General features: G+C 41.1%; 1 protein-coding gene and 1 non-coding gene across 2 annotated transcripts; both read left to right on the top strand.

The window, feature by feature from the left end:
- Window positions 1–7,129: 7,129 nt before the first annotated feature.
- On the top strand, window positions 7,130–7,329 carry LOC136390078 (U2 spliceosomal RNA). Its single transcript, XR_010748584.1, has one exon. It is a non-coding gene; the product is annotated as a U2 spliceosomal RNA (small nuclear RNA).
- Window positions 7,330–13,868: 6,539 nt separating this feature from the next.
- LOC136389151 (tripartite motif-containing protein 60-like) lies at window positions 13,869–15,290 on the top strand. The gene has a single exon (XM_066360926.1). The coding sequence runs from the start codon at window positions 13,869–13,871 to the stop codon at window positions 15,288–15,290; it is 1,422 nt and encodes a 473-aa protein (XP_066217023.1).
- Window positions 15,291–19,691: the final 4,401 nt, after the last annotated feature.

The raw sequence follows: 19,691 nt of genomic DNA, 5'->3' as shown, positions 1-19,691 counted from the left end.
AAGCTGGTGAGCTTTTTTTGCTCAAGCCAGATGAGCCCGCGCTCAAGCTGGCGACCTCGGGGTCTCGAACCTGGGTCCTTCCACATCCCAGTCCAACACTCTATCCACTGTGCCACCACCTGGTCAGGCTGAGTGATTATTTTTAAAAATGCTAAATCTAGAATTAATTTCAATTACTTTGGCTTTGCAGAATTGAGAGAAAATAATTGGTCCATCGATTATTTATATAGAAAGACTAAGAAAGAAGCTATTAACTGCTACAAAGTATATACTGTAGGCTTAAATGTTTATGAAAGTATTTTTATTTTCAATAATATTCACTTAAAGTTATAAAAGAAAGTCTGAAATACTAATTGTAGTTCATTTTATTTTAAAACTGAAATGTTCATTTCTGAATTTTTTCTAATCAGGTAATTACAAGAAACCAATGTTTAATTTCCTTTGAGGATCTGGGGGGGTTGGCTTTTTTTTTTTTTTTTTTAGCAGGGGCAGGGACAGACAGAAAGGGAGAGAGATGAGAAACATCAACTCATAGTTGCAGCACCTTAGTTTACTGATTGCTTTCTCATATGTGCCTTGACTGGGGGCCTACAGCAGAGCGAGTGACCTGTTGATCAAGCCAGAGACCTTGGGCTCAAGCCAGCAACCATGGGGCCATGTCTATGATCCCATGCTCAAACCGGATAAGCCTATGCTCAAGCTGACAACCTCGGGGTTTTGAACCTGGGTCCTCACTGTCCCAAACCAACATTTTATCCACTGTACCACTGCCAAGTCAGGTTGAAGTTCTGTTTTATGTCCTTGATTCATTTGTAAAGTTTCTTAGAAAGGCCCACTTAAAGTTGACATTTAAAATATAGTTATGGCAAAAAATATATATATATATCTTTTTTTGCCATATCTATATAAAACATCTTTTATAGCAATATCTCTAACATATGTGTGCTTATCATTCTGCTAGGTTCTGTTTTGATGCTGTTCAACCTATTTAGATGAAACATGTAAAAAAAAACATAAGGAATTTAGGGATGTGAATACTTACCCAAGAAGGACAGTATGCCGTCTAAATATGAACTGTCTTGATAATTAGGTGTTCCCAATTTGGTAAATATGCTCTTAATTTCTTATTGAAAGACTCTTAGCTCAGTGTCATAAAATTTCTGTTATTTCACTGTAAGTTAATTACATGTGTAAAATTTACAAAGTAATATCTTGCTAAAAATTTCCTTTGTAAAAGAGTAAGAGAAGCCAAAATCATTAACCCATATTTTGCACACAAAAAAAGTTGAGATTTATATATAAAGAATTTGACATTAAAATTCTGACATGGAGTTTGTCTCCCTTTCATAGCTTATTAATGGTGTCTTTTAGAATGGAAGTTGCTTATATAAAGCACTGTAATTAAATTTACATACATACAAACAAAAGATGTTTTATAAAGTGTGTTATCTCATTTAAATTGGGTATTTGGGGATATTCTAAATGATTTTCTGGATAAATTATAATTCTTTTACAAAATGCATTTCAGTAGAAACAAGCTATTATCAATTATATTTTTGTTTAAAGCATGTACAGCCCTGGCTGGTTGGCTCAGTGGTAGAGCGTCAGCCTGGCATGCAGGAGTCTCGGGTTCAATTCCCGGCCAGGGCACACAGGAGAAGCGCCCATCTGCTTCTCCACCTCTCCCCCTCTCCTTCCTCTCTGTCTCTCTCTTCCCCTCCCGCAGCCAAGGCTCCATTGGAGCAAAGTGGGCCCAGGCACTGAGGATGGCTCCATGGCCTCTGCCTCAGGCATTAGAATGGCTCTGGTTGCAACAGAGCAACGCCCCAGATGGGCAGAGCATCGCCCCCTGGTGGGCATGCCGGGTGGATCCCGGTTGGGCGCATGCGGGAGTCTGTCTGACTGCCTCCCCGTTTCCAACTTCAGAAAAAAAATACAAAAAAAAAAAAAAGCATGTACTTGTAGATATGTTTATATATTTTGTACAAATAAAACCCATATGTAATTCAAATACATCTCAATGAATACAAGCTTATACTTTTTCAAGTGCAGATTCTCACATTCACAGAAACTTAAAATTCAGCCATGCCATTATAAAGTAATTAAATGGTTATAGATTTCTGCTCATACCACTTCAATAATTTTTCAATAAAACAGTTGTCCTTGCCTGACCAAGTGGTGGAGCAGTGTATGGCGCATTGGACTGGGATGCAGAGGACCTAGGTTCAAGACCATGAGGTCGCTAGCTTAAGCGTGGGCTCATCTGATTTGAGCAAGGCTCACCAGCTTGAACCCACAGTCGCTGCTATAGCCCCCCAGTCAAGGCACATATGAGAAAGCAATCAATGAACAACTAAGGAGCCACAACAAAGAAGTGATGCTTCTCATCTCTCTCTTCCTGTCTGTCTGTCCCTCTCTCTGTCTCTCTGTCTCTGTGACCAAAAAAAAACAACCAGTTGTCCTTAGTTTGTATGAGAAATATTCAAAGTACTGAACATAGCATGATAGAAATGCTCCTGACACTTGGCTCTATTTCATTGTTTGTTCCTTTTGATTGCAGCATTTCAGACTGAATAGCCTTGTTATATGCCCTGCCACAGCAGATTTTTTACTTAGTTCTAGATTATCAGAGTAAGGGCAAAGATTCTCAAAATCTACAAAATCTAAACAACCAGTGGTATGTGTGTGGAAAGTGGCATACCAAAACAAGTCCAATACAAAGAAGCCATATTTTATTCACTGGTGAGGTGGAGCAGTAGACCAGACTGTCAAATATGTGCACTTTAAACTTAATCATCTCTATGATTTGGTGTTTATTATTTTTATATTAAAAGTTATTTGTAATTTCTAATTTTTTTAAGTGAGAGGAGGAGAAATAGTGAGACAAACTCCCACATGCACCCCAACCAGGATCCACCCAGCAACCCCATCTGGGGCCAATGCTTGAATCAACTGAAGTATTTTCAGCACCTGGCTCAGATCAACCAAGCTATCCTCAGTGCCCAGGGCTAACACTGGAACCAATCCAGCCACTGGCTGCAGGAGGGGAAGAAGGAGAGAAGGGGAGAGGGAGGGGAGAGAAGCAGATGGTCCTTTCTGTGTGTCCTGACTAGGAATATAACCCAGAATGTCCTTATGCTGGGCCAACGCTCTGTGCACTGAGCCAACTGGCCAGGGCCATAATTTCTAATATTTTCAGAGATTGTACATAGTTTAACCAAGATGGTTAAGATGATAAAAAGTAAGAATGCCACCCCAGATGGGGCTATGGGGTGAGTGAATGAAGTAGAGCCGATGGAGTGGTAGACCAAAGAACAATTGTAAATGTTGATTCCTCCTTTCTTGGCTCAGTTCCTCCCAAACTCTGAAATCAATCTTTGGTCCCATTTTACTCTCCTTTGAAGGGTCAGGACTAGAATGACTAGGTACAAAATGTAAGGGTATGCCAAAAGCCTTAATAATCAAGATAAGTAATATTTTAATACTATTTTTGGAAGAAAAAAAAATTAACACCAAAAAGCATCGTAATGAACAAAATACTAAAACTGTAGGAAAAAGACAATCAGCTAAGCCATGTTAGAGCCTGAGGGATAAGGAAAAAATTAGTAATCCCAGATGGATAGAACGTCGCCTGATAGGAGGTTTGCTGGGTGGATCTCAGTTGGGGCACATGTGGGTGTCTGTTTCACTGCCTCCCTGCCTCTCAGTTAAAAAAAAAATAGTTCCATGACCTGCACCTGAAAAATGGACAAAAAAATGTTCTGGTTCATAGTTTTAAGTCTCCTCTTAGAGGCGGATCAGTGTAAGGATCACCACTTTAGCTTTCTTAGCCAGTGACCTGTGCATGTCTGTGTGACTCAACTGAACATTTGCATTCATTCCCTCCCAACTTTCTACCTCTCCTCTCAAGGAAACTTAAAAAGTATTGTTTGTAGCCCTGGCTGTTTGGCTCAGTGGTAGAGTGCCAGCCCAGTGTGTGGATGTCCCAGGTTTGATTCTGGTCAGGGCACACAGGAAAAGCAACCCCTTCCCCTCTCCCTTCGGCTATCTCTCTCTTCCCTTCCTGCAGCCAAGGCTCTATTGGTGCAAAGTTGGCCTAGGTGCCGAGGATGACTCCCTAGTCAAACACATGCGAGAATCTGTCTCTCTGCCTCCCCACTTCTCATTTAAGAAAAAAAATATATTGTTTGCTTTAATTGTGTGTGTGTGTGTGTGTGTGTGTGTGTGTGTGTGTGACAGAGACAGGACAGACATGGACAGACAGACAGGAAGATGGACAGACAGACAGGAAGGGAGAGATGAGAAGCATCAACTCTTCCTTGCAGCTCCTTAGTTTTTCATTGATTGCTTTCTCATATGTGCCTTGACCAGGGGCTCCAGCTGAGCCAATGACCCCTTGCTCAAGCCAGCAACCTTGGGCTCAAGCCAGTGACCTTGGGCTTCAAGCCAGTGACCTTGGGCTCCAAGGCAGCGACCTTTGGGCTCAAGTCAGCAACCATGGGGTCATGTCTGTCATCCCACACTCAAGCCAGCAACCCCATGCTCAAGCCAGTGAGCTCACACTCAAGCCAGCAACTTTGGGGTTTCGAACCAAACCCCAAAGGTCTTCTGCATCCCAGTCCAACGCTCTATCCACTGTACCACTGCCTGGTTGAGCACATTAAATATTTTTATTTATTTATTTATTTATTCATTTTAGAGGAGAGAGAGGGAGAGAGAGAGAGAGAAGTGGGGGAGGAGCAGAAAGCATCAACTCCCATATGTGCCTTTACCGGGCAAGCCCAGGGTTTCGAACCAGCAACCTCAGCAGTCCAGGTCCACGCTTTATCCACTGCACCACCACAGGTCAGGCCATTAAATATTTTTAAAAGAGAAAAACAGTACTTATACAAAGTAAAATTCTTTTTGTTTATCATATTTAAGCAGAATATTTCATATTATTCTAATAATGGTATTTTATGTTTTCTTTTACGAAGGTAGCAAAAACATGCTTCAAAAACTATTTTTTGAAGAAAAAAAAAACAAACTATTTTTTGCCCTGGCCGGCTGGCTCAGTGGTAGAGCGTTGGCCTGGCGTGCAGAAGTCCCGGGTTCGATTCCCGGCCAGGGCACACAGGAGAAGCGCCCATCTGCTTCTCCACCCCTCCCCCACTCCTTCCTCTCTTTCTCTTCCCCTCCCGCAGCCGAGGCTCCACTGGAGCAAAGATGGCAGGGGCGCTGGGGATGGCTCCTTGGCCTCTGCCCCAGGCACTGGAGTGGCTCTGGTTGCAACAGAGAGACGCCCCGGAGGGGCAGAGCATCGCCCCCTGGTGGGCAGAGCGTCGCCCCCCCACACACACACACAATGTTGCAAGTGTTTAACTTATGAAAAGTCATTTAGTCCAACTCCAAGAGGCCAGTTGTACTCTTATTGTCCCGTATTTTTTTATTTACCAGATAAGAAAGCAGGCACATAAAGATAACCCACCAAAGACCACCCAAAGAAGAGGGCAAATGCCTGCAGTGGCACAGTGGGTGATGTTGACCTGGAATGCTGAGGTTGCGGCTGCAAAACCTTAGACTTGCCGGGTCAAGGCACACATGACAAGCAGCAATAAACAACTAAAGTGAAATAACTATGAGTTAATCCTCTCGCTTTTCCTCCTCCTCTCTCTAGAATATCAATAAATATAATCTTTTTTAAAAAAGAAGAGCTCAGAGCTTGGTATGAACTCCTGGGGGCCTGATTCCAAGCCCAGAAGCTTTAACCACCACTCTTTAGCTTCCTGAATCCATGCAGCAGGACACAGGCCGGGTGTGTGTACACAGACAGATACACATCCACATCCACGTTTCATGCTACATTTTAAGTTTGTCAGATGCCCTTGCAGACCTTTACATGCTAGCACGAAGGACAGGAAAGGAAGAACAACTGCTAAACCAAAAGGGAGTAGTCAGAGACCAAGCCTACAAAGCATCTCAGTAACAAGCATGAAAAATATTCCTTAGCTAAGAAACTAGATCACTGATAAACTTAGAACAATTTTAGTATTTACACAGGAGTAAGAGTGAAAATGAGATTGCTTCTGAATTGGTCTTGTAGGGAAGAAAATAACAATTGTTAAAACACAATGGGCCCAGAGGAAGAATCCAATATATAACAATCAACTCATTAAGTTAATTAGCATCCAGCAGGTAGACTGGCTCCATCCTATTGAATTATGCCATACCCTACAAAGCACAGCCAGCCTTTCAGAATCCAGTGTCATAACGAAGGGGCTCCTGTCTTAAGTAATTGTTTATGTCCTGAACTACAATAGGGAATCACTCGTATTTTGTATCTTATAGTATTTAAATTAAAAGCATACACTCACCCCACAGTAGAAGAACAAACAAAAAGAGAGGATATTGCTGCTGCCACCAGCAATTCAAAAGGTGTAGACATCACAACTTGAACACATCTGTTGAGGAGTCTCTAATTCACACTTGTATTAAATATTTAACCACTCACCAAGCACTACTTCTTAGATTTTTTTTTTTCTCGTGGGAGAGACAAGAGAGAGTCAGAGAGAGGGACATATAGGGACAATCAGGAAAGGAGATGAGAAGCATCAATTCTTCCTTGCGGTTCCCTAGTTGTTCATTGACCTCTTACATGTGCTTTGGCGGGGGGGGGGGGGGGGGGGGGGGGGGGGGGGGGGGGGGCGCGCTACAGCAGACTGAGTGACTCCTTGCTGGAGCCAGTGACCCCCAGCTCAAGCTGGTGAGCTATGCTCAAACCAGATGAGCCGGCGCTCTAGCGGGCGACCTCAGGGTCCTCTTGAACCTGGATCCTACACATCCCAGTCCGACGCTCCATCCACTGAGCCACCGCCTGGTCAGGCTTAGATTTCTTCAAGACATCAAAAAATCTGTTTTCTGAATTGTACCCAGTAATCCATTCGGATCTCAAATTTTATTACAGGCATGCTTTGCTTTATTTTGTTTCATAAGCACTGCATCTTTTACAAACCGAAGGCAAGACCGTCCACAAGCAAAAAGAGATCGCTTTATCGCGATACCTGCTTTATTACGTTGGCCTGGAACCAAATCCACAATACCTTCAAGGAATGCTTGTGTACCATGTTAACTGTTTAAAATGCTTCACTCTATCGCTTCTCGGCCTTTTGGCTAAGATAAAGTGTTGTATCTGTTCTTGTTAGTTGAAAATGCTTCACTGTTTCCTTTGCGCTTGACAAAGACCCAAATCCCTCCTCTTGGTTCAAGTGGTCTTGTGGCACCAATTCTTGCCTATTTCATCAGCCTGACAAAAGCCATTTTTTAAAATGTTTTCTACTTCCTGCATCCTCTCCTTGAGGTGTTGGAAACCAATCTCTCTCAGTCACTCCTGTACCAAGTTCTTGAGAGTTAAGAGCATTGGCTCTTCCTTCATCCTAGAGGGCTTTCTTCCTGGAATTTGTCTAACTCAAATTCATCCTTCACATTTTATCTTAAATGTCACCTCCCCAGTGAGGCGAATTGAGGTATAGCATCATTCTACACAGGGTGGGGCTGACTCACCCACTCTCCCACTGAGATGCAAACATCCATAGGGGTGACTGTTTCTCTTTGATTTCAAGGTTTACCACCTCCTCACTAAAGACCGCAGTCTAAGAGAACCAGATCCTCCGACACCAAGTTTTCCATCTCCTCAGTGTCTGAGAGGAGGAGGGAATCGCGGTTAAGCTTTTAAAACCAACTAGGAAACCTTACATTGAGCCTCCAAATTGTTCAATATTAAGAAGCAGAAAAGTCTGCCACTGGGAATGAAATGAGCAGTTGAAGCCAACAATGGCCTCATCACGGAGGAAGACCCCCTCTAGCTGTGCTCAAGATCTCTTCCCACGTTTCCCCCTCCACTCGGGGCAGGGGGCGGGGGTTGGGGGTGTCATTGAGCATGCGCATATTCATTACCTGCCCACTTCCAGAGGGACCGCCAATCACCGCACCAGTCGAGTATGCGCCTTGGACCAGGAACCCACCCATTCTGGCTTGTTGGTTCTCAGTTCTACGTTGAACCAGGCTCTGAGGTTGCTGCACAGTCTCGGTACTGAGCCATCAGTTCCAGGTAAGCCGTAAGGCTGCAGAGCCAGACCAAGTAAGGTTTAGCTGAGCACGTCGTGGAGGCTTCCGGAGCGTCTCCTGCGCGCCAGGCCTCGGCGTCGCGCCTTGTTCACGCGTGGATTTCTCAATCTGGCAAAAATCTTTTGAAAACTACAACTTCCTGGTCCTAGGTCTGTGTAATCAGAATGGGGATGGTGGGCATTAGTTAATTAAGTTTCCAAGAAGATTTCGATCTGACCAAGAATTTGAGAATTGCCACCTTATCTCCAAAGAATGCCTGTTTGGTGGAGGAAACCAGGGGAGGAGAGAGAAGAGCTGGGAGGTTAAGGGAGTGGAATAGTAGCCACTATTTGAAAACCACTACCCTACAGTGCCTTCACCTCTCGGCCAATATAAACAAACCTTAATCCTCACGAAGATCTTACAGTTAAGAATTATCATTATAGATTTACAGATGAGCTGGTTTGGATTCAGGCATGTTAAGAGCAATCCTGTATGATAATGGTTGAAAATGAGGACTAGGAATCTACCACAGGTTTTTTTAAGTTATGTTTAAATAATGGTTAAACAAAGTGAGGATCCCAAGCCAGCAGCACCACGTGGGGATTTCTTAGAAGTACTACACACCAACTGAATAAGAAAGTGGGGGTGTGGCCCAGCAATCTTAACAGGACCTACAGGAAATATGCAAGCTAAGGTTTGAGAACTACTTTCTTCAAGAACCAGTGGACTGTTTTAAGCTGGAAATTAAAAGTGTTAACTTTATCGGTTTAGCCACAGAGTTAGGCAATTGATTGGAAGCACCATTGTGTTTTAGGGTAGAAAAAGGGCTCAATGTAATTGAGGGAAGAGACAGAATAGCTTGAAGTAGAATAGTAGCGATGCTTATGAAGCTAGTTCTGTTTACTTTATGGTCTGTTTTCTTAATGGCCTGATTCTGAAAAGTAGGGAAGACTGATTTGTGTATGTGCTTGGGAAATGAAGGGCACAATGATACCTGGTCTACCTATTATGTATGTTCCTTGTATTTTTTCTTTTGGTTTTAGTTTTCCCATTATGCTCTATAATTTACTTAGCTGTGTGATATTGAACATGTTTTATAAAACATCCTTCAGCCTCTGTTTTCTAAACTCTGGCTACCTCACCTCCAATCCCATGCACCCCCCATCTTTTTAATATGCATACCTCCTGTATACGAGGGAGAGACCCAGGAAAACTGAGTGACTCACCTAAATAACACCTTAGATACCATCTTCAACTGAAGACAATGGGAGGGGTTGATCATTGATGGGAGGGTACAGTAAAAGAACTATTGATAAAAGCACATTAAATTAGGTAAGATTGTTATTCAGATTTAAGTCATTGTCTTCTGCATTTTTGATAAGAGTTCCGAAAGATAAAGTCATCTCCCTCTTCCTGGTTCAGCCCTGGGAGACTCGCTGGCAAATGGAGGTTTCCCTTACAAATGCAAATATGTTTTACAAAGCGTAATTTATTTGGTTTTCTGAGCTTCTCCCAAGTGTGCTCTTTAAAATTAACCATCCTACAGTAATCCTTAATGCCAACGAGGCATATTTGGGGGTGACAAATTCTGTTCCCCTACAGCTCCTAGGCTATAAACCTATACATTGTGTTACTGTAGTGAATACTGTAGGCACTAGTAACATAACAGTATTTGTGTAATGCCTTGTGCTATGGCGATAAGAAATTTTCAGCTCCATTCTAATCTTATGGGACCACCATAGAATATGTAGTCCCTCATTGATCAGAACTTTATGTAGGCCATGACTGTATGCAAGGATTGAAAGTCACTGAAGCCTTAGTAACCATTGTGATACATAGTGAAGGCAGGTAGGGAGAGTGGTTTGGGAGAGACTTACGCTTTATGCAGTTCTGTATTGGAATTGTTAAAAGTTGCATGTATTTTAACAATAAAATTAAATGTATATTTTAAATTTCTGAAACTTGTCTCCTGCACCTCCAAAATTAATGTAAGAAAATTACCTGCATTATACTATTACAGTGAGCCTAGTGGAAATTAATGTCTTTACTAGTCACTGAAGACTAAGCAAGTTTTATCTTAAATATAATAGTTTTTTATATGTAAGTGAATAAACACTAATGTGATATATATGTAATATAATAAAGTGTAACATTTTATGGTATAAGTATGTGGATTTGACTAGATTTTATAGATCCTGAGATTTTATGAGATAGTCTTACAATACTTTTTAGTGTGTGTGTGTGTGTGTGTGTGTGTGTGTGTGTGTGTGTGTGTGTGTGTTAAATGCCAGCACTGTGACATGTGCCTTACATTATTTTCTCATTTAATGGTCACAGTGATACTGCTTCTTGCTTTGTGAAAAACTGACGCTCAGAAAAACTAATTTACCCAAGGAAAGTGGCAAAGTTGGAATAAAACACAGTTCTGTCAGGTATTGCTACCTCTCAATTTGTGTCATATATGTTTCACTGTTATAGTCCTGGAGTCAATAAACCCATTTTTACCCTCAAAATTTTTTAACTATGTTATCAAATATGAATAAATATGAACGTATTGGTAAATGTATACAGTGCTTTGAAATAGATGTCGAGGTTGCATTGGAGGCTGCGGGAGTGGAGGAGGAGGAGGAGCAGAGCAGCATCGTGACTGAGTGTCATGCCTGTGACTATGACAGAGGGAGCCCCAGAGTAATATCTTAGCCTGAGTAATTGCGGCTTTGGTTATGGTCAGTGGGCATAATGGTTAATGCAGGAACTGGGATACCTGAACAGGCCTCCAGAACTTCGTGAGATCTGGGAGTGATCCACCTTTGTGCCCCAAGGGACTGCAAACAAAGCCTCTGTGCTCCAAGGACAGAATGCCCTGCTGACCATGATCCAGTTAACTTTGACTATGATCTGATTAACTTTCCCTTGAAATTCCAAAACCCTTACCTCCCTTTTCTTCCCCTTATAAACAGGTTGGCTGGGGGTAGGGGGTTGAGACAATTTGAGAATACAACAACCATCTCTCCAGATTGCTGGCCATGTGAATATTCAATCCCAGTCTCTACTTTTTGGCTGAATTGGTAACAGGCAGCAGGAACTTGGACATTTCTTGTTTCATTTCCGCCGGTTAATGTACTATTGTATATTTTAAATATTGTAGACTCAGTCAACTTATAGCTCTAATTGAGAATAATGGCTCCTACTTATAAGGTTGTTCTGAGAGCTTAACTGAATCAGTGACTGTATGAAAGATCCTTAGCTTAGTGCCTGACACATAATAAAATATCCTAGAAAGTTTCTCTGGGTCTGAGTCTCCCAGAGGAGCAAAACTTGGTCCCAGGAAAGAAGTGAGGAAATAAGCAGTGTGCTTTGTGAAAGGGTATGATAGCATGACACCTCTGTTAATAAAGGCCAAGTGCTTTAGGTGACCAGAGCCAGGTGAAGATAATAAGGTATGAAGGACTCTGAATAAGCTGAAGATGGAGCATTTTGGTTTTTTGTTTGTTTTTTGTTGTTGTTTTTTTACAGAGACAGACAGAGGGGTAGATAGGGACAGACAGACGGAACGGAGAGAGATGAGAAGCATCAATCATCAGTTTTTCGTTGTGACATCTTAGTTGTTCATTGATTGCTTTCTCATATGTGCCTTGACTAGCCTTCAGCAGACCAAGTAACCCCTTTCTCGAACCAGCAACCTCGGGTCCAAGCTGGTGAGCTTTTGCTCAAACCAGATGAGCCCGCGCTCAAGCTGGGGACCTTGGGGTCTCGAACCTGGGTCTTCCGCATCCCAGTCCGATGCTCTATCCACTGCGCCACCGCCTGGTCAGGCGAAGGTAGAGCATTTTGTTCTGACTTTTGGTACCTGACAGTTTTAAATAAGAGAAAAGATTTAATCAGTTTAAAAAGTGAAAGTTTGAAGGATACATTAAATTATATCAAGAAACAATGGGCAAATGTAATACTTCAAAAAGTTTATAAATATATATATAAAAACTTGAGATGTCTATGGGACAAAGGTGGAAGCAGGGGACACTATTTTACATTGAACAATATTTAAGAGAACTAATCAAATATAATGTATGGGCTCTATTTGGATCCATATTCAAATAAATCTGAAATAGAAGGTGTCCCATTGGCCAAAAACAGTAGGCATATATTAGCTGGCGTTTATACACTATGCTTATTTTTAAAGGTCATAAACCACCTGATCTATGGTGGCTCAGTGGATGAAGTGTTGACCTGGAATGCTGAAGTCGCCAGTTCAAAATCCAGGGCTTGCCAGGTCAAGGCACATATAGGAGTTGATGCTTCCTGCTCTTCTTCCCCTCTTCTCTCTCTCTCTCTCTCCTCTAAAATAAAGTCTTAAAAATAAAATAAAATAAAATAAAATAAAAAGGTCATAACCCCCATTTTATAGGTCAAAGAAGTGGCATTCAGAAAACATACATATAGTCTGACCAGGTGATAGTGCAGTGGAAAGAGTGACAGACTGGGATGCAGAGGACCCAGGTTTGAAACCCCGAGGTCACCCATTTGAGCATGGGCTCATAGACATGACCCCATGGTCGCTGGCTTGAGCAAGTGGTCACTCACTCTGCTATAGCACCCCCTCACCCCCACCCCAATCAAGTCACATAAGAGATAGCAATCAATGAATAACTAAGGTGCTGCAACGAGAAACTGATTTTTCTCATCTCTCTCCCTTCCTGCCCTATCTGTCCCTTTCTCTGACTTTCTCTCTGTCTCTTTTGCTTAAAAAAAAAATTATTGACTTTATCGGGGTGACATTGGTTAATGAAATTATATAGTTTACAGGTGTGTTGTTGTTTTTTTAGGGAGATTCTTTATTTATTCATTTTTTTTTTTTTTTTAGAGAGGAGAGAGACAGAGAGAGAGAAGGGGGGAGGAGCTGGAAGCATCAACTCCCATATGTGCCTTGACCAGGCAAGCCCAGGGTTTCGAACCGGCGACCTCAGCATTTCCAGGTCGATGCTTTATCCACTGCGCCACCACAGGTCAGGCAATGTGTTGTTTTTGATTATTAAGAAATGTGCTGATTGACCTTGAGAACATACTGAGTGAAATAAGTAAATCAGAAAAAGCTAATCACTATATGATTTCACACATAAGTGGGATATAAAACTGAGACTCATGGACATAGATAAAAGTGAAGTGGTTACCAGGGGTAGGGAGAGAGGAATAAAGAACAAATATACAATAATGGAAAGTGATTTGACTTTGGGTGATGGGTACACAACGTAATCAACAGTTCAAATGCTATAGAAATGCTTACCTGAAACCTATGTACTCTTATTGATGAATGTTACCCCATTAAATTTAATTTTCTAAGAACTTCCACACTGTGATTTTAGCATTTATTCATGATTCTTGTGTAAATGTTTTAATACTTTGGTAATTGTGGGGTCATATTTTTAATTTAGTGTCTCTCATCCATAGGAAGGATTCCTTGTCTTGAACCAAAGGCTACTTTCTTGAACAAGAAAGCCATTAAGCTTTACTTCACATCATTGAGTAGGAAGAACAGCAGCCCAGCTAATATGTTGTAATATACAATAGACTGAAGCCTCTGGTGTGTACTTGGCAACAGCTAAGGGGCAGACGGATAAAGAAGCTTATAGAAGCTGCCATCAGCATGCCAAACCAATGAAATGGAATGCTGATCAGATCATGAGGGCTGTGGGGAGAAATCCACTGCTTACTGGGTCTTGAAGCTGGAGTCAGGCCTTACTAAAAGACACATTACCTTATCTACCACCACCTTTGTTCACAGCTCAATGGAGTTTGCAACAGCCCTGGCAGACTTTCAAGCAGGAGCTAGCTGTCCCATCTGTTTGGACTTCTTGAAAGACCCAGTGACCATTAACTGTGGGCATAACTTCTGTCTCTCCTGCATCACTATGTCCTGGAAGGACCTAACTGATACTTTCCCCTGCCCTTTTTGCCGATTTTGCTGTCCTGAAAGAAAATTTGCAAGCAACCCCCAGCTGGGAAATTTGACAGAAATTGCTAAGCTACTCCAGGTAAGAAGAAGCAAGAGGAAGAGACAAGAAGAGAAGCTTTTATGTGAAAAGCACAACCAAGTTTTGACCTTTTTCTGTCAGAAGGACTTAGAGGTTTTATGTCCACGGTGCAGTTTCTCCACTGACCACCAGCATCATTACATCTGGCCCATAGAGAAGGCTGCCCCCTACCATCGGGAAAGATTGGAGTATTACATTGAACCATGGAAGGAGAGAGTGGAACAAGTTGAAAAAGTGATCTCTATGCAAACCAGAAAATCACTGGAACTAAAGAAGAAGGTAGAATGTAGGAGAGAAGAAATAAAGTCTGAATTTGAGCAACTTACATTGTTTCTCCAAAATGAGCAAGAGACAGTTCTTCGGCAATTACAAGATGAAGAAATGGATATTTTAACAAAACTAAATGAAAACCTAACAGAATTTGCAGATCATGTTTTTACATTAAAGTATCTAATAAAGGAGATAGAAAGCAAATCCATAAAATCAGAATTGGAAATCCTGACAGATGTTAAAAGTATCTACCATAGATATAAAACCTTAAAGGCTCCTGAGCCTTTTTCATTTCAGTTAAAGGAATATGGTTACAATCTTCCTCCACAATATTCTGGCTTAAACAAAATTATCAAGCGATTTCAAGTTGATGTATTTCTAGATCCTGAAACAGCACATCGTAAACTTACTGTTTCAAGTGATAGAAAAACTGTGCAGTATGGAAATAGAATGCAAAACTTTCCTCATAACCCGAGGAGATTTTATCTCTGCCCAGCTGTTCTGGGTTCCGAGGGATATAATTCTGGCAGACAGTATTGGGAGGTAGAAGTGAAAGACAAGCCTGAATGGGTCTTGGGTGTCTGTAAAGACTCTATTCCCAGAAGGAGAAAGAGTCTGAATCCATCAATTTTATTACAGGATGGATTGTGGTGTATCAGGCGAGGTGGTCGGAGTAGTTATGCTGCATTCGGTTCTAAAAAAGTTAATCTTCTGCCAAAAGTAATACCTAGTAAGATTGGCATTTTTTTAGACTATGAATTAGGTGAAGTTTCCTTTTATAATTTGAGTGATAGATCTCTTCTCTATATTTTTAATGATTATTTTACAGGAGCACTTTGGCCTTATTTCAGTACTGGAACCGACTCAAAACCTCTTAAAATTTGTACAGTAACAGATTCTGAATAAACTATTGTAAGACTTTTTTATTTTTAAGTTTATGGACAAAACTAAGCTAGTGAATCTAAGTCTCAACAATTCTGTATTCTTTAGACAGCCAGAATGGTTTTTATCTGTTTCATCAGCTTCTAAAGAATATAGGTTAAAAGCCCAGTTTACAGATAAATTGCAAGATCCAATTAGAAAGTGGGTTAGAAAGTCTAAAGTAAAATACTTATAAAAGTCCAATAGTGTTTATAAGAGTCCAATAACTTTTCTGTATTAATTGCCTACCTGTTTTCCATTAAATAATTAAAACAAAAAACAAAAAACCCTTGCCTGACCTGTGGTGGCACAGTGGATAAAGTGTTGATGTGGAACACTGAGTCTGCAGGTTCAGAACCCTGGGCTTGCCTGGTCAAGGCATGTATATAGGAAGCAACTACTAGGAGTTGATGCGTCCTGCTTCTACCCGCTTTCACTCCCTCTCTGTAAAAATCAATAAATAAAGTCTAAAAAAAAGGCTTGATTAAAGGCATACATGACACTCTAGGACTACCTGTTCTGTAAAGGTAGCCACTCAACTTTTCATTTGTTTACTTCAATAATTCTCTGCAATATGTTTTGTTCTTTTTATTGCCTTTGTCAATTTTGACTTAGTATTATACAATGAAAAATGAGGTAGCGATCCCACCATTTACATACATCATATACTTAGGTAACACTAACATCACCTTTGAATTTTCCTTTGTGCCTTTTCTAATCACCAGTCTCTTCTTCTTGGTTCTATCCAGTTCCTTCCACTATTTTTAATTTGATATTCCAGTTTTCTTAACTTTTTACCATGTTTTTGTTTCCCTAAATGTTTAGTTCCATGTTTTTGAATTTTACATAAAATTGATACTGAATTCCTATAATTTTTTTTTCACTCAACATTATGTTTAATATATCTGGGTTTTGTTTTGTTTTTGCAGCATGAATTGCTGTACCTTCATCTTTATTGGATAATGCAAAAATTTTTTCCAAGTGTTGGGCCATTTTACACTCCTACCCACAGTGTGTAAATGTTCTCATTGCTCGGCACTAACAGCTTGGTTTTTTTTAATGTTTATTTTATTGATTTTAGAGAGAGATGGGAACATCAATCTGTTCCTGTATGTGCCCTGACCAGGGATGGAACCAGTAGCCTCTGCTATTCCGGACAATGTCCTTCCAACCCAGTTGTCTGGCCAGGACTATCAACTTGATATTTTAAAATTCTATACTAATTTGCAAGATGCTAAGTGTTGGCCTGACCTGTGGGGGGCGCAGTGGATAAAGCATGGACTTGGAATGGTAAGGTTACTGGTTCAAAACCCTGGGCTTGCCCAGTAAAGGCACATACAGGAAGCAACTACTATGAGTTGATGCTTCCTGTTTCTTCCCCCTCCTCTATCTAAAAATCAATTTTTTTTTAATGTTGAGTGTTATCTCTGGTTTTATTTCCATGATTTCTAATAGAGTGTATTTTTATAAGTTCAAGAATCATTACTGTTTCTATCCTATAAAATAACTAATTTTTTCCCTTGTTTTTCTATATATTAATCTGTCTCAAAACTCTTTTCTGGATTCTAATCCTGTAGAAATTATAATCACTGCAGGTACCTTCTCCAAGTTTATCTCTTGCGGTATCTTATACTTAAGTTCTTAAGTTTGATATATTTGATTCTATTGGTCTTTTAAGGTTTGGATTCTTGTTTTAAAAATCCTACCTGTGTGATCAGGCGGTAGAACAGTGGAAAGTGTTGGCCTGAGACACTGAGAACCCAGGTTTGAAATTCTGAGGTCTCTGGCTTGGCTGGACCCCCCCCCCCCCCCCCCCCCCCCGCCAGTCAAGCCACACATGAGAAAACAATGGACAACTAAGAGAAAACAATGGACAACTAAGGTGCAACTGTGAGTTGATGCTTCTCATCTCTCTCCCTGTCTCCCTATCTCCCCCATCCCTGGCACGCTCTTACTTAAAAAAAGAAACCCTATGTACATCAATGCTATTAAAATACTCTAGTATGCTTCTAAACTTTTTAAACATCTACTTGGAGTTAATACTGTTTGGGGGGCTAGGATGAGGTCTGCCTATGTATTTAATGATATATAATGAATAAATAACCAATGGTCACAACTACATTTATTGAGCATTTCCTCAACTGATTTGCAGTGCCACCTATATCAGTACTAATATGTTCTGGTTTATTGATCTATCCTTAGGCCTATACCATACTAAAATATAACTCTTCATTCTTCATGTCTGGTGACAATTTTCATCTCTCTAGTGTTACCTTGGCAACTCAGCCTTTTCCATGTAAATTTTAGAATCAGCTTGCCAGATTAAATAGAAGTTTGGTGATTTTACTTGAAATTGCATTGAAGCTATAAATCAAATTGGAGAAAATCACTTTATTGAGTTGCCTAATCCATGAACATAATATGCCCTTTCATCTATTTAAATCTCAATAACAGAACATCCATCAGGGCCCTGGCCGGTTGGCTCAGTGGTAGAGCGTCGGCCTGGCGTGCAGAAGTCCCGGGTTCGATTCCCAGCCGGGGCACACAGGAGAGGCGCCCATCTGCTTCTCTACCCCTCCCCCTCTCCTTCCTCTCTGTCTCTCTCTTCCCCTCCCACAGCGAGGCTCCATTGGAGCAAGGATGGCCCGGGCACTGGGGATGGCTCCTTGGCCTCTGCCCCAGGCGCTGGAGTAGCTCTGGTCGCAAAAGAGCGACGCCCCCTGGTGGGTGTGCCAGGTGGATCCCGGTCGGGCGCATGCGGGAGTCTGTCTGACTGTCTCTCCCCATTTCCAGCTTCAGAAAAATACAAAAAAAAAACCATCAATTAGCTGCTGTAGGTATAAAGATTACTCAAGGATATTGTACAGTAAGCAACTTGTCAGCAGATAGCTTATAACATTTTCATGGAAATCCTTCATTGCCCACATAGCATAGAAACCCAGGAGTACTTCCATGCATTCCCTATGAGATGGTTCAGGTGGCAGTAAATAAGACATTGAGCACATGAGGGACCTGTACTGACTTAAAAGCTTTTAAGTTTCAGACCACTAAGTATTGTAACTTCCCTGACAATTGAGTGGGCTCCATGGACTGAAAGGGACCTCAAATTATACTGAAGAATTGCTAAGTGACCTCTGAAGGAAGCCCATATACAAGGCAGCAAAAGTATTGGAGTTTGAAGTTGGTAGGTTTTGGAACCAGTTTCCTTTAAAATAGAAAAATAATCTACTACCTCATAGGGTTGATTCAAGTTTAAATGCTCCTAGTTGCCACCCTCAATACTAGACTTCAGGCCTAGTCTCTTACTTACTGCAATTAAACAATGCAGCAAAGGCCTGACTCAGCAGTGGATAGAGCATTGGACCAGGACGCCGAGGACCAGGTTCCAAACCCTGAAATCTCTGGCTTGAGCGCGGGGTCACTGCCTTGAAGCCTAAAGTTGCTGGCTTGAGCAAGGGGTCACTCTGCTGTAGCCCCCCAGGGTCAAGGTACATAGGAGAAAACAATCAGTGAACAACTAAGGTGCCGCAACGAATTGATGCTTCTCATCTCTCCCTTCCTGTCTATCTGTCCCTCTCTCTGACTCGGTTGCTCTCAAAAAAAATGCAGCTAAGCATTTTGTTTTAAAGTAGTGCTTGATTTCAACTGAAATTTTTAAATCTAGTTTTAATATTTTAATTATTAATGTTCATTGTTTACAAGATTTATAAGAATTATTAACCATTGCTTTACAACCACTATTGGCCAACTTCTCAAAGGCAGCCCAGCCACTTTTAATGCATATTCTTGGATATTTACTTTTTTAAATTTTTATTTACTCATCTTTGAGAGAGGGGAGAGAGGGAGAGAAGGAAGGAGGAGCAGGAAGTATCAACTCCTATATGTGCCTTGACCAGGCAAGCCTGGGGTTTCGAACCGGCAACCTCAGCGTTCCAAGTTGACACTTCACCCACTGTGCCACCACAGGTCAGGCATTGGGTATTTAGTTTATACTCACTAAATAAGCTAATAGTGATATTTTCTGAAATTTCCAGCTTGAGGTATTACCATCTGATGTCCTACTTTAGAAAATGAGAATTTAGAGCAGTTTTCACTCTGTGGCCCCTTCCTAATAGAATTCACTTTTTATAGACTATTTTCTTATGTTTACATTGTCAATGCCAATGTCATTTACTTCTATTACACAATGATAGTATTTTGTTTTCCTGTAATAGTTGTCTCATATTTCTCATTTGCTTTTGTTATCCATGTCCTTATCTTTATTTCCAAACTCCCTGCAGCAGTCTGCACCTCAGTTTAAATACAAACCTGTGCTGACAGTGGGTAAAGCATTGACCTGCAATTCTAAAGTCACCAGTTCAAAACTCCAGGCTAGCCTGGCCAAGG

The sequence above is a fragment of the Saccopteryx leptura genome, chromosome 1 (assembly GCF_036850995.1).
Source record: "Saccopteryx leptura isolate mSacLep1 chromosome 1, mSacLep1_pri_phased_curated, whole genome shotgun sequence".
NCBI lineage: Eukaryota > Metazoa > Chordata > Mammalia > Chiroptera > Emballonuridae > Saccopteryx > Saccopteryx leptura.
The sequence above is the reverse complement of the archived record's forward strand: the minus strand, read 5'-3'. Positions and strand labels throughout refer to the sequence as shown.

Coding starts and splice junctions, on each gene's coding strand:
- LOC136389151 (XM_066360926.1), top strand. CDS start 13,869: ATGGAGTTTGCAACAGCCCTGGCAGACTTTCAAGCAGGAGCTAGCTGT.